This window comes from Heterodontus francisci, chromosome 24 (assembly GCF_036365525.1).
Source record: "Heterodontus francisci isolate sHetFra1 chromosome 24, sHetFra1.hap1, whole genome shotgun sequence".
In the NCBI taxonomy this organism is placed as follows: Eukaryota; Metazoa; Chordata; class Chondrichthyes; order Heterodontiformes; family Heterodontidae; genus Heterodontus; species Heterodontus francisci.
Genome location: NC_090394.1, coordinates 40,196,567 through 40,209,681, shown reverse-complemented (window position 1 = coordinate 40,209,681; position 13,115 = coordinate 40,196,567). Strand labels below are relative to the sequence as shown.

General features: G+C 45.7%; 1 protein-coding gene across 1 annotated transcript; it reads right to left on the bottom strand.

Moving 5' to 3' along the window:
- Window positions 1-2,110: 2,110 nt before the first annotated feature.
- LOC137383609 (suppressor of SWI4 1 homolog) lies at window positions 2,111-3,728 on the bottom strand. The gene is given in 3 exon segments (XM_068056764.1): window positions 2,111-2,767; window positions 2,769-3,342; window positions 3,676-3,728. Coding segments are annotated over 3 exon segments (1,056 nt in total). The 3' UTR covers window positions 2,111-2,338.
- Between the last annotated feature and the right edge of the window lie 9,387 nt (window positions 3,729-13,115).

The following is a 13,115-nucleotide window of genomic DNA, read 5'->3' as shown; positions in this document are numbered from 1 at the left end:
CCGGGCTGTCACCCTGTCCCAGAGCTGTTGGTCACCCTGTCCCCGGGCTGTTAGTCACCCTGTCCCCGGGCTGTTAGTCACCCTGTCCTCGGGCTGTTAGTCACCCTGTCCTCGGGCTGTTAGTCACTCTGTCCTCGGGCTGTTAGTCACCCTGTCCCCGGGCTGTTAGTCACCCTGTCCTCGGGCTGTTAGTCACTCTGTCCTCGGGCTGTTAGTCACCCTGTCCTCGGGCTGTTAGTCACCCTGTCCTCGGGCTGTTAGTCACTCTGTCCTCGGGCTGTTAGTCACCCTGTCCTCGGGCTGTTAGTCACCCTGTCCCCGGGCTGTTAGTCACCCTGTCCTCGGGCTGTTAGTCACCCTGTCCTCGGGCTGTTAGTCACTCTGTCCCCGGGCTGTTAATCACCCTGTCCCCGGGCTTTTAGTCACCCTGTCCCCGGGCTGTTAGTCACCCTGTCCCCGGGCTGTGAGTCACCCTGTCGTCGGGCTGTTAGTCACTCTGTCCCTGGGTAGTTAATCACCCTGTCCCCGGGCTTTTAGTCACCCTGTCCCCGGGCTGTTAGTCACTCTGTCCCAGAGCTGTTAGTCACCCTGTCCCCGGGCTGTTAGTCACCCTGTCCTCGGGCTGTTAGTCACCCTGTCCTCGGGCTGTTAGTCACTCTGTCCCCGGGCTGTTAGTCACCCTGTCCTCGTGCTGTTAGTCACCCTGTCCCTGGGTAGTTAATCACCCTGTCCCCGGGCTTTTAGTCACCCTGTCCCCGGGCTGTTGGTCACCCTGTCCCTGGGTAGTTAATCACCCTGTCCCCGGGCTTTTAGTCACCCTGTCCTCGGGCTGTTCGTCACCCTGTCCCTGGGTAGTTAATCACCCTGTCCCCGGGCTTTTAGTCACCCTGTCCCCGGGCTGTTAGTCACCCTGTCGTCGGGCTGTTAGTCACTCTGTCCCTGGGTAGTTAATCACCCTGTCCCCGGGCTTTTAGTCACCCTGCCCTCGGGCTGTTGGTCACCCTGCCCTCGGGCTGTTGGTCACCCTGTCCCCGAGCTGTTGGTCACCCTGTCCCCGGGCTGTTGGTCACCCTGTCCCCGGGCTGTTGGTCACTCTGTCCCCGGGCTGTTGGTCACCCTGTCCCCGGGCTGTTGGTCACCCTGTCCCCAAGCTGTTAGTCACTCTGTCCCCAAGCTGTTAGTCACTCTGTCCCCGGGCAGTTAGTCACCCTGTCCCCGGCTGTTAGTCACCCTGTCCCCGGGCAGTTAATTACCCTGTCCCCGGGCTTTTAGTCACCCTGTCCCCGGGCTTTTAGTCACCCTGTCCTCGGGCTGTTAGTCACCCTGTCCCCGGGCTTTTAGTCACCCTGTCCCAGAGCTGTTAGTCACTCTGTCCCCGGGCTGTTAGTCACTCTGTCCCCGGGCTGTTAGTCACCCTGTCCCCGGGCTGTTAGTCACCCTGTCCTCGGGCTGTTAGTCACCCTGTCCCCGGGCTGTTAGTCACCCTGTCCCCGGGCTGTTAGTCACTCTGTCCTCGGGCTGTTAGTCACTCTGTCCTCGGGCTGTTAGTCACTCTGTCCCTGGGTAGTTAGTCACCCTGTCCCCGGGCTGTTAGTCACTCTGTCCTCGGGCTGTTAGTCACTCTGTCCCTGGGTAGTTAGTCACTCTGTCCTCGGGTAGTTAGTCATCCTGTCCCCGGGCTGTTAGTCACCCTGTCCTCGGGCTGTTAGTCACCCTGTCCCTGGGTAGTTAGTCACCCTGTCCTCGGGCTGTTAGTCACCCTGTCCTCGGGCTGTTAGTCACCCTGTCCCCTGGCTGTTAGTCACCCTGTCCCCGGGCTGTTAGTCACTCTGTCCTCGGGCTGTTAGTCACTCTGTCCTCGGGCTGTTAGTCACTCTGTCCTCGGGCTGTTAGTCACTCTGTCCCTGGGTAGTTAGTCACCCTGTCCCCGGGCTGTTAGTCACTCTGTCCTCGGGCTGTTAGTCACTCTGTCCTCGGGCTGTTAGTCACTCTGTCCCTGGGTAGTTAGTCACCCTGTCCCCGGGCTGTTAGTCACCCTGTCCCCGGGCTGTTAGTCACCCTGTCCCCGGGCTGTTAGTCACCCTGTCCCCGGGCTGTTTTTTTTTAAAGCCAGCAAAATCTTTTTTTATTGTCTCTGTGCATTCTTCTGGTCTTATTTTCATTTCTGTTTAAAGTAACATTTTATTTTGTGTTTTCTCTGAGATAGACCTTTGCCCTTGGACTGATCCTTATGCTTGAAGGCCGGACCTCGACAACCCTCGCCCTTTGAGGCCGGACCTCGACGACCCTCGCCCTTTGAGGCCGGACCTCGACGACCTTTGTCCTTTGAGGCTGGACCTCAACGACCCTTGCCCTTGTGTACAACTTTACTCCCGCGAAGAGAGCCCTTGAATCTAGAATTAACCAGGTAAGTCCCAATAAGCCGAGTTTTCCTCCCTTGCAAACTCTTCTTGCTATCGTTTCTGTCAGAGTCTGGGCCAGTGCATTGCTTGTTGGCTGCTTTATCTGGGCCCTTGGCTCTCTTGTACTTCCTGACTGATTGTGATGAATTATCCCTCTTCCTTTTCCTGCGTGAAGCTGTTGGAAACAGATCATCGTCTGGTTCAACGCCAACTTCCTGTCTGTAATACTCTTGGTCTGAATCAGTGTCAGACTGGTCATTCAGGATTCGCTTCTCCTCAATACATGGGTCTTCAGCCTCAATGTCCCCTTCAGCCTCGTCAGCTTGAAACTTCTTCCTCTGCATTCCAGCCAGACTCTTTTTTTTTGTGCAGCTCTCGCTCCTCCTGCTTGCGATGGATGTCTCCTTCTTGTTTTTTTCGTCTTTCCTCTTTCAGTTTCTGTCGCTTCTGTCTCTGCTGAAGCATCTCTTGGACTTCCTCCTCTGTCTTTTGAATGAATGAATGGTACATCACTTGTCCATCACACATCCCCTCCTCAATCTTCACCAGTTCCAGGGACATTCGAGGGCCAATCTCCGTGAGTCGAATGGCACTCTGCTGGGCCTTCAGATTGCCGCGGCCTGCGTAAACCTGTGGCAGTTCAGTAATGTCATCGCCATCCTGCTCAGCCTCACTCTCAGACAGATTGGCCCCCTTCATCAGTAGTTCACTGATATCTTCAAACTTGCTCATGTTGGGGAACTTCTCCTGGAGTAGTTTCTTCATCCCCCGGCTCATCCCCACATGAACCACCTTAATGGAGTAGTGCCTGATATCAACCATGTGTGTGTCAGGGTTGTAGTTTATCAGGACACAGCGCTTGATGGCATTCAATCTAACCTTGTAGACATTGATTGACGGGAACATATTTTGGAACATGGTGGCCATCAACTTCCCAGAGCTGTTAGTCACCCTGTCCCCGGGCTGTTAGTCACCCTGTCCCCGAGCTGTTAGTCACCCTGTCCCCGAGCTGTTAGTCACCCTGTCCCCGAGCTGTTAGTCACCCTGTCCCCGAGCTGTTAGTCACCCTGTCCCAGAGCTGTTAGTCACTCTGTCCCCGAGCTGTTAGTCACTCTGTCCCCGAGCTGTTAGTCACCCTGTCCCAGAGCTGTTAGTCACCCTGTCCCAGAGCTGTTAGTCACCCTGTCCCAGAGCTGTTAGTCACCCTGTCCCAGAGCTGTTAGTCACCCTGTGCCCGGGCTGTTAGTCACCCTGTGCCCGGGCTGTTAGTCACCCTGTGCCCGGGCTGTTAGTCACCCTGTGCCCGAGCTCTGTCACACGGATCATCTTCAATAGGGAAAGCTGTTTGAGGCTTTCACATTCCCCAGAATAAAATCAAAATACTGTATCTGCTGCAAATCTGAAATAAAAACAAGAAATGCTGGAAATACTCGGCGGGTCTGGCAGCATCTGTGGAAAGATAAGTAGAGTTAACGTTTCAGGTCAGTGAAAGAGGTCTTTCTCCCCCTCTGCCAGCTCTCACATTAACACTGTAAATTTCCTCCCTTTTGTCTCCCCCAGCCTCAGCTGCTTAAAGCTCTCTCGCCTTTTCTGAATTTTACTTCAATCTTTTGCAGATTTGCGCCCCATTAACCTCCTGACTCAGGAAATCGACAGACTCCGTATTCTCAGAAATGGTATCTTCAGAAAGAACAGGCTCTGCTTGGCTCCACACTTGTCAATTCTTGGCTTTGCACCTGAAAGCAACCCGATCGACAAACTGACTTGCTCCATTTGTAACATAAAGTTATTTTAATCTTTGCATTTACGGAATTGTGTTGGGAATATTAGGGATTAATGCTTAACATTTGCCTATGGCTTTAACAGAGTATTAAAGAATTTAAAATAAACAGGTTAACCCCGCGGTGAAAAGAGCTTAAAGCAGCTTCACATTAGCGACTGAATCCTGGATAAAGGAGGAAAATCCCCAGACAAAAGTTTTTTATATTCGTTCATGGGATGTGAGCATCACTGGCTAGGCCAGCATACAATTCCCATCCCTCATTGCCCTTGAGAAGGTGGTGGTGAGCTGCCTTCTTGAACGGCTGCAGTACTTGTTGAGTAGGTACAGCCACAGTGCTGTTAAGAAGGGAGTTCCAGGATTTTGACCCAGGGACAGTGAAGGAATGGCAATATAGTTCCAAGTCAGGATGGTGTGTGACTTGGAAGGGAACTTGCAGGTGGTGGTGTTCCCTTGCATCTGCTGCCCTTGTTCTAGGTGTAGTGGTGGAGGGAGTGAATGTTTAAGATGGTGGATGAGGTGCTCATCAAATGAACTGCTTTGTTTTGGATGGTGTTGAGATTCTCGAGTATTGTTGGAGCTGTCCTCATCCCGGCAAGTGGAGAGTATTCCATCACACTCCTGACTTATGCCTTGTAGATGGTGGACAGGCTTTGGGAAGTCAGGAGGTGAGTTACTTGCCGCAAATTCCCAGCCTCTGACCTGCTCTTGCAGCCACAGTACTTGTGTTACATTATGGTCAATGGTAACCACCCAGGATGTTGATGGTGGGGAATATGACAACGGTAATGCTGTTGACTATCAAGGGGAGGTGGTTAGACTTTCTCTTGTTGGAGGTGGTCATTGCCTGCAGGTGTGTGATGTGCATGTTATTTGTCTCATCAGCCCAAGCCTGAATGTTGTCCGGGTCTTGCTGCATGCGGACGTGGACTGCTTCGTATCTGGCAAGTTAAGAAAAGAATATGATACACTGCAATCATCAGTGAACATCCTCACTTCGCATCTTATGATGGAGGGAAGGATATTGATGAAGCAGCTGAAGATAGTTGGGCCTAGGACACTACCCTAAGGAACTTTTACAGTGATGACCTGGAGCTGAGATGAATGGCCTCCAGGAACCACAACCATCTTGCTTTCAGCTAGGTATGACTCTAGCCAGTGTACAGGTTTGCCCCTGGTTCCCATTGACTTCAATTTTACTAGGGCAATTTCATGTCTCACTCGGCCATTTATCACACAACAGGATGGAGGGTGTTCTTAATGTAAAGACAGGACTTCATCTCCACAAGGACTGTACAGTGCGCATTCCTACCAATACGGTCATGGCCAGATGTATCTGTGACAAATAGATTGGTGAGGGTGAGGTCATAGGTTTTTCCCTCGTGTTGGTTGTCTCACCACCTGCCTCAGGCCCAATCTGGCAGCTATGACCTTTAAAACTCAGCCAGCTCGGTCAGTAGTGGTGCTTTGAAATTACCCCACTCATAGTACATTCTGTGCCCTTGCTACCTTTAGTGCTTCTTCCAAGAGGTGCTCAACATGGAGAAGCACAGATTCATCAGCTGAGGTGGGGTCAGTAGGTGATAATCAACAGGCAGTTTCCTTGTCCATGTTTGACCTGATACCATAAGACTTCATGGGGTCTGGAGTCAATATTGTGGACTCCCAGGGTTACTTCTTCCCAACTGCCATCACCTCTGGTGGATCTTTCCTGCTGGTGGGACAGGATGGACCCAGGGATGGTGATCACAGAATCGTTGCAGTGCATGGAGAAGTCTGGGACATTAGCTGAAAGCTAATTCAGTGAGTATGACTATGCCAGGCTTTTGATTGACTAATTTGTGGGACAGCTCTCCTTAATTTTGCTCAAATCCCCAGATGTTAATGAAGAGGGTTTTACAGAGGTGACTGGATAGGGTATGCCTTTGCCATATCTGAATATAATGCCTAAGTCAATGCTGAGTGATCAGTCAGGTTTTATTCTTTTTATACTTTTTCATCGCGATTTTATACAACTAAGTGGCTTGCTAGGCCATTACAGAGATAAGAGTCAACCATATTGCTGTGGGTCTAGAGTCGCATATAGGCCTGACCGGGTAAGGATGGCAGATTTTCTTTCCGAAAGGATATTATTGAACCAGATGGGTTTTTAAAACATACGGTCAGGCAAGCCTGCCAAGAATGAGGAAAATTAATTTCGCCAAATGAACATTGATTTTAAACTGTTGATGGTGAAGAAAGAACTTGCTTTAAAAAACAATTGGAGACTTTGGCTGAAGAGAGACATTCGCATATCAACAGACAGTACTTCAAAGGACAAAGGAGCTATTCCCTGCTCCAATTTAATCCACAATGGATTTATGATTACCAGACATTGAAGGTGGAAAGGCTAGCATTCCAAGTTAACTGCTAAAATGGCTGAATATACAAACAGATGTGGTCAGACCAGTTTGGTCACATGACTGGCTGACTTGAGTTTTTTTGAATTTGAACTTCCAACAGAGATTTTGAACTCAGAAAGCTGTTTGCTCCTGTACTGGAGAACACCTCTCTCCTGTCTGCTCTCACAGCTTCAGAAACCATTGAAGACATATGGACCCCAAGAGAGAAAATTCTCCTACAATGAACAAGGTTTGAGAAGAATATTGGACCCCAATGAAAAGAAAGACTACTTACAAAAGGACTACTGTGAGTTCAAAGTGGAGTAAACAAGAAACTTCTGATATTGCCTCAAACCTCTCCATTTTATTTTTCTTCTGCTCTTTTGTCCCTATTTGCATGTGTGTATTGCGTATGCATGCTAGCGTGGGGCATGGCATGTATCTGTAGGCGTTAACCGAATTAGAGTTTAAGTTTTAATAAAGTTTCATTTTTCTTCTTTAAACCTAAGAAAGCCTGTTTATGCTCATTTGTTTGCTTTATAATTGGAAAGTGGTGAACAAGGATTCACAAAGGGGGAGCTCAAAACACTGTTTAAAACATAAACCCTGTTACAATAAGACCAGGTGAAGACAGTAAAAGACCCCTAGATACTTTTCTCACCTGGTCGTAACAATAAGAACATAACATTAGAAATAGGAGCAGGATTAGATCGTATGGCCCCTTAAGCCTGCTCTGCCATTCAATATGATCATGGCTGATCATCTGCCTCATTTCCATTTTCCTGCCTGCTCCCCATATCCCTTGATTCCCTGAGAGACCAAAAATCTGTCTATCTCAGCCTTAAATATATTTAACAGTGGAGCATCCACAACACTCTATAGTAGAGAATTCCAAAGATTTACAAGGCTTTTAGTGAAGAAATTTCTCTTCACCTCAGTCCTAAATGATCAGTCTCTTATCCTGAGACTGTGCCCCCAGGTTCTAGATTCCCCAGCCAAGGGAAACAACCTCAGTGTCCACCCTATCCAGCCCCTTCAGAATCTTGTATTCTTCAATGAGATCATCTCTCATTCTTCTAAACTCCAGAGTATAGGACCAATTTACTTAGCCTCTCATTATAGGTCAACCCTCTCATCCCAGGAACTAATCTAGTGAACCTGCACTGCCTCCAAGGCAAGTATATCCTTCCTTAGATATGGAGACCAAAACTGTGCACAGTACTCCAGGTGTGGTCTCACCAAAGCCCTATACAATTATAGCAAGACTTTCTTATTCTTGTACTCCAATCCCCTTGTAATAAAGGCCAACATGACATTTGCCTTCCTAATTACTTGCTATACCTGCAGACTAACCTTCTGTGTTCCTTGTATGAGTACACCCAAAACCCTCTGATCAACATTTAGAAGTTTCATGCTTTTAAAAAAAATATTTTCTATTCTTGCTACCAAAGTGAATAACCTCACACTTCCCCACATTATACTGTAAAGTGTCACCTCATTACTGATTCACTTAACCTGTCTATATCTCTTTGCAGCCACTTTGTGTACTCCTCATAGCTTGCATTCGCACCTAGCTTTGTATTATCAGCAAACGTAGATACATTACTCTTGGTCTCTTCATCTAAGTCATTAATATAGATTGTAAATAGCTCTGGCCCCCAGCACTGATCCTTGCGGCACTCCACTAGTTACAGCCTGCCAACTTGAAAATGCCCTGTTTATCCCAACTTTGCTTCTTGTCCATTAACATATCATCTATCCATGCTAATATATTACCCCCCCCCATGAGCCCTTATCTTGCATATTAACCTTGTGTGGCAACTTATTGAATGCCTTTGGAAATCCAGGTATACTACATCTACTGGTTCCCCTTTATCTACCCTACTAGTTACATCCTCAAAAAACTCTAATACATTTGATAAATATGATTTCCCTTTCATAAAACCATGTTGACTTTGTCTGATCATACAATGATTTTCTAAGTGCATTGTTAAGACTTCCTTAATGATAGATTCCAGCATTTTCCTGATGACTGATGTCAGGCTAACTGGTCTGTAGTTCCCTGCATTCTCTCTCCCTCCTTTCTTTAATAGCAGTGTTACATCTGCTAACATCCAATCTGCTGGGACCGTTCTAAAATCTAGGGCATTTTGGAAAATCATAACTGGTGCATCCACTATCGCTGCAGCTACCTCTTTTAGAACCCTAGGATGTAGGCCATCAGATCCTGGGTATACTTTGGCCTTTAGTCCCTTAAGTTTCTCCAATACTTTTTCTCTGCTGATATTAATTACCTTAAGTACATCACTTTTATTAGCCCCATGGCCATCCTCGATTTCTGGCATGTAATTTGTGTGTTCTACTGTGAAGACAGACACAAAATATTTGTTCAACATCCCTGCCATTTCCTCATTCCCCATGACAATTTCTTCTGTCTCTGCATCTAAGGGATCGACATTTAATTTAGCTACTTTCCTCCTTTTTATATACTTGTAAAAGCTTTAACAATCAGTTTTCATATTCCTAGGTAGTTTACTCTCATTTTCTATTTCGTCCCTGGTAGTTTTAATCTGGTAACTTCATGGACGCCATTATTGATACAAGCATTTTATTTCAGAGTTATATTTAACTAACTGAATTTAAATTCCCCAGCTGTTGTGGTAGGATTTGAACTTGTGTCCCATGTAAAGAGTGTTATACACTGCCATACTGTGAGATAATGGAAGACAATATTGGCAACTTGAGACTAGTGAGATATAAAAGATGTGCAATGGGACACACTTTATTTCTGTTTGTCTTTGCTAGCATCTGTGTTTGTTATTTGAAAGAAAGACTTGCATTTATAGAGCATCTCTTACAAACCAAATTGCTTTCAAGGCAATTTTTGAAGTATAGTCACTCTTGTAATATATGCAGCAATTTTGTGCACAGCAAGGTCCTGCAAGCAACAATGTTTTAAATGACCAGATCATCTGTTAAAATGAAATAAAAACAGAAAATGCTGGAAGCAGATCTGGCATCATCTATTGGAGAGAAAAACAGAGTTAATATTTCACATCATCAACCTGAAGTTCTGATGAAAGATCACAGACCTGAAACATTAACTCTGCTTCTCACTCCACGATGCTGCCAGACCTGCTGAGTATTTCCAGCATTTTTTGTTTTTATTTGATTTCCAGCATCTTTGCTTTTATTACATTAACCGTTTGTCTTTCCACAGGTGCTGTCAGACCTGCTGACTATTTGCTGTATTTTTTGCTTTTATTTCAGATTTTTAGCAACTGCAGTATTTTGATTTTGTATATGTTTTTAAATGATGTTCGTTGCTGGATAAATATTTTCCAGGGCATCAGGGAGAATTGCCCTACTTTTCTTTGAAATAGCATCATGGGATCTTTTATATCCACTTGAGGGGGCAGACAGGGCCTGGAATTACCTTCTCATCCAAAAGGCAGATGGTATGACAGTGCAGCACTCCCTCAGTACTGCAGTGGAGTATCAGCCTAGATTATGTGTCTCAAGACTCTGGAACTGGACTTGAACCCACAACCTTCTGACTCAGAAGCCAGATTGTTGCCACTGAGCAGCAGCCGATGCCTGTGCTACTAATTCTACAGGTAATTATGCTTTTAATGATGACATTATGTCTGCAATATACCTTCTGGTTATTATCTGAATGCTTAATTCTTAAAATATAATGAACATTTTTATTTTTCAGTTGTTTTTGAATTAGAAATCTAATATTTCAGCTTAGTTTCATTTGGCCGCAGCATGCTATTCACCTGAATCCACTGCTATCCGGATAGCATAAACTGCAACTGAATGATTGCATAGTTTCTGGAGCGCAGGCAGGTTATCTCCTAGAGCCAGTGTCTCTCCTCCTGTACGCGTTTCTCCTTAATCCATCCTCTGCATTTCAATTGATTTGCTTGAAATTCTTTAGCACGAAAGTGAATTTAAGCAAAAAAGGAAAAGCAGTAGAACATTCCCATACAATGAATGAAAGACTCTGGGGACCTCCTGCCATGAAGGTCACCAGGCTCCATTGCTCTCAGTGGTTGAATGGAACTTTAATGAGGCTGAGTTCTATTGGCTGTGGATGGTATAGTTGTTGTTGAGTATTATCTCTTCTCCTGAACAGCCTTTGCTCTCAGAATCTGTCTTGATCACTTGCATCAAGATGACAGGACATTACTTCAAAAAAGGCTAAAGAGATTCTCCTTAAAATCCAGCAGATGCTGACAGAATAAGAAAAAGGCACTCAGCTCTTTGAACCAGCACACTACATACAATTTACACTGCCTTGGATCCTCTTGATTTATTTAATCTTAGGAAAGTTAACGCAGAGAACATGTAAAGGAGAAACGTTGTAACCTGAGGTAGGATGGAGGTTTGTGACAAAATTGAGATATTTTTGTCTTGGGTTCACGTAGTGCCCGTTTCTTTAAAACCACCTCAAACATAAATGCTGGAAATTTTCTCATGGCTTCTTCCATTTGGCAGCTAAAACTTTGGTAGAAGCCCTGGATACACCAGGATTTCCGCCAAATTATGACTGATCGGGAGAACAGTCAAGGAGAATCCCGACAAAGCGGTTTAAAAAATTACTGTAGTTCAGAAACTTGTGGCAAGATTATTTTGATAGAATGTGGCGGATTTTGCTGGTTATCTTGTGAAGAGAGTAATTCAAAGTTGTGTGATTGGTTCAATTGTTGTGTGACTGACAGGTTTTAAATAAAATTTGATGGAGGTATTCAAAATCCAAGAAGTCCCGGTAAATCTTTTCTGACATAACGATTTGAAACTCCTGAAGGAGATATAGATTCCAGTTTCCAAGAAACCGTTTAGACTCCCACAGCAATAAGACATTCTAGGAAAAGGAAAATAGTGTATTATTTATTTCTAAAGCATTAGTTGTGGCCATTGTATGATTTTATTCAGTTAAGTGGAATGATGTCTACAATAAACATATAAGTAGAGAAGGGGTGTGGGGGGGGGGGGGGTTGGCGGGATGGGGTCGTTGGTAGTTTCTAACTACCAGATTATGCAGTGATTCACACTTCAAACTCACAGCAGCTCTTACCGGAACTCTGCTTTATAGAGCATAGGTCTCTATGCTGTTATTTGTCTGCTTGTTCATCTTTTATAAAGCAAATTTTAAAAAACTTGAGGTTTGAAAAAATGCACTACTGCTTTTGAAGACTGGAGACATAAGATAAGCCCAGTAGCTGAAAGTAATAAGAAACAGGGTTTCATGTTAAGCAGTTCTGAAGGGTCTCTGACCTAAGGAGTTTACTCTACTTCTCTGCACAAATGCTGCCAGACCTGCTGAGTATTTCCAGCATTTCCTGTTTTTATTTAATGTTCATTTCTTGGGCACATTACAAAAAGCTTACCTAGACTTGAAGCCAAGGTGGATACTCTCGCAAGAATGGGGAGCTGGGACTTGTCACATCTCAGGTTGAAATGAATCCCACTTGAAATCACAGCTGTAAGTTTAACCAAGATTTAACAAGTGTTTTATTAAAGACTTCTGTCGAGCTCTTGCTGACTGTTCTCACTGTGGCTAGAGCTATTTGACCTTACAGCAACCCCCAGGTCAGAGGTTTTCCCCAAAGCACAAAGCTAATTTCAGTTTCTCTTCCAAGTACCATATATTCTCTAATACTCAAGCCCACACATACAATAACATTCCTCCTTATTATTTTTAATTCATTCATGGGATGTGGGCATTGCTGGCCAGGCCAGCATTTATTGGTGATACCGAATTGCCCTTGAACAGGTGGTGAGCTGCCTTCTTGAACCACTGCAGTCTATGTGAGGTAGGTACACCCACAGTGCTGTTAGGAAGGAAGTTCCAGGATTTTGACCCAGCAACAATGAAGGAACGGCGATATAGTTTCAAGTCAGGATGGTGTATGGATTGGACAGGAACTTGCAGGTGGTTTTCCCATGCATCTGCTGCTCTTGTCCTTCGAGGTGGTAGAGGTCACGGGTTTGGAAGGTGCTGTCTAAGGAGACTTGGTGCGTTGCTGTAGTGCATCTTGTAGATGGTACACTGCTGCCACTGTGCATTGGTGGTGGAGGGAGTGAATGTTTGTGGACAGGGTGCCAATCAAGCAGGTTGCTTTGTTCTGGATGGTGTCGAGCTTCTTCGGTTGTTGGAGCTGCACCCATCCAGGCAAGTGGAGAGTATTCCATCACACCCCTGACTTGTGCATTGTAGACGGTGGACAGGCTTTGGGGAGTCAGGAGGAGTTACTAGCTGCAGGATTCCTAGCCTCTAACCTGCTCTTGTAGCCATGGTATTTATTATGGCTACTCCAGTTCAGTTTCTGGTCAATGGTAGTCCCTAGGATGTTGATAGTGGGGGATTCAGCAATGGTAATGCCATTGAATGTCAAGGGGAGATGGTTAGATTTTCTCTTGTTGGAGATAGTCATTGCCTGGCACTTGTGTGTCGCAAATGTTACTTGCCACTTATCAGCCCAAGCCTGGATATTGTCCAGATCTTGCTGCATTTCTACACAGACTGCTTCAGTATTTTAGTCG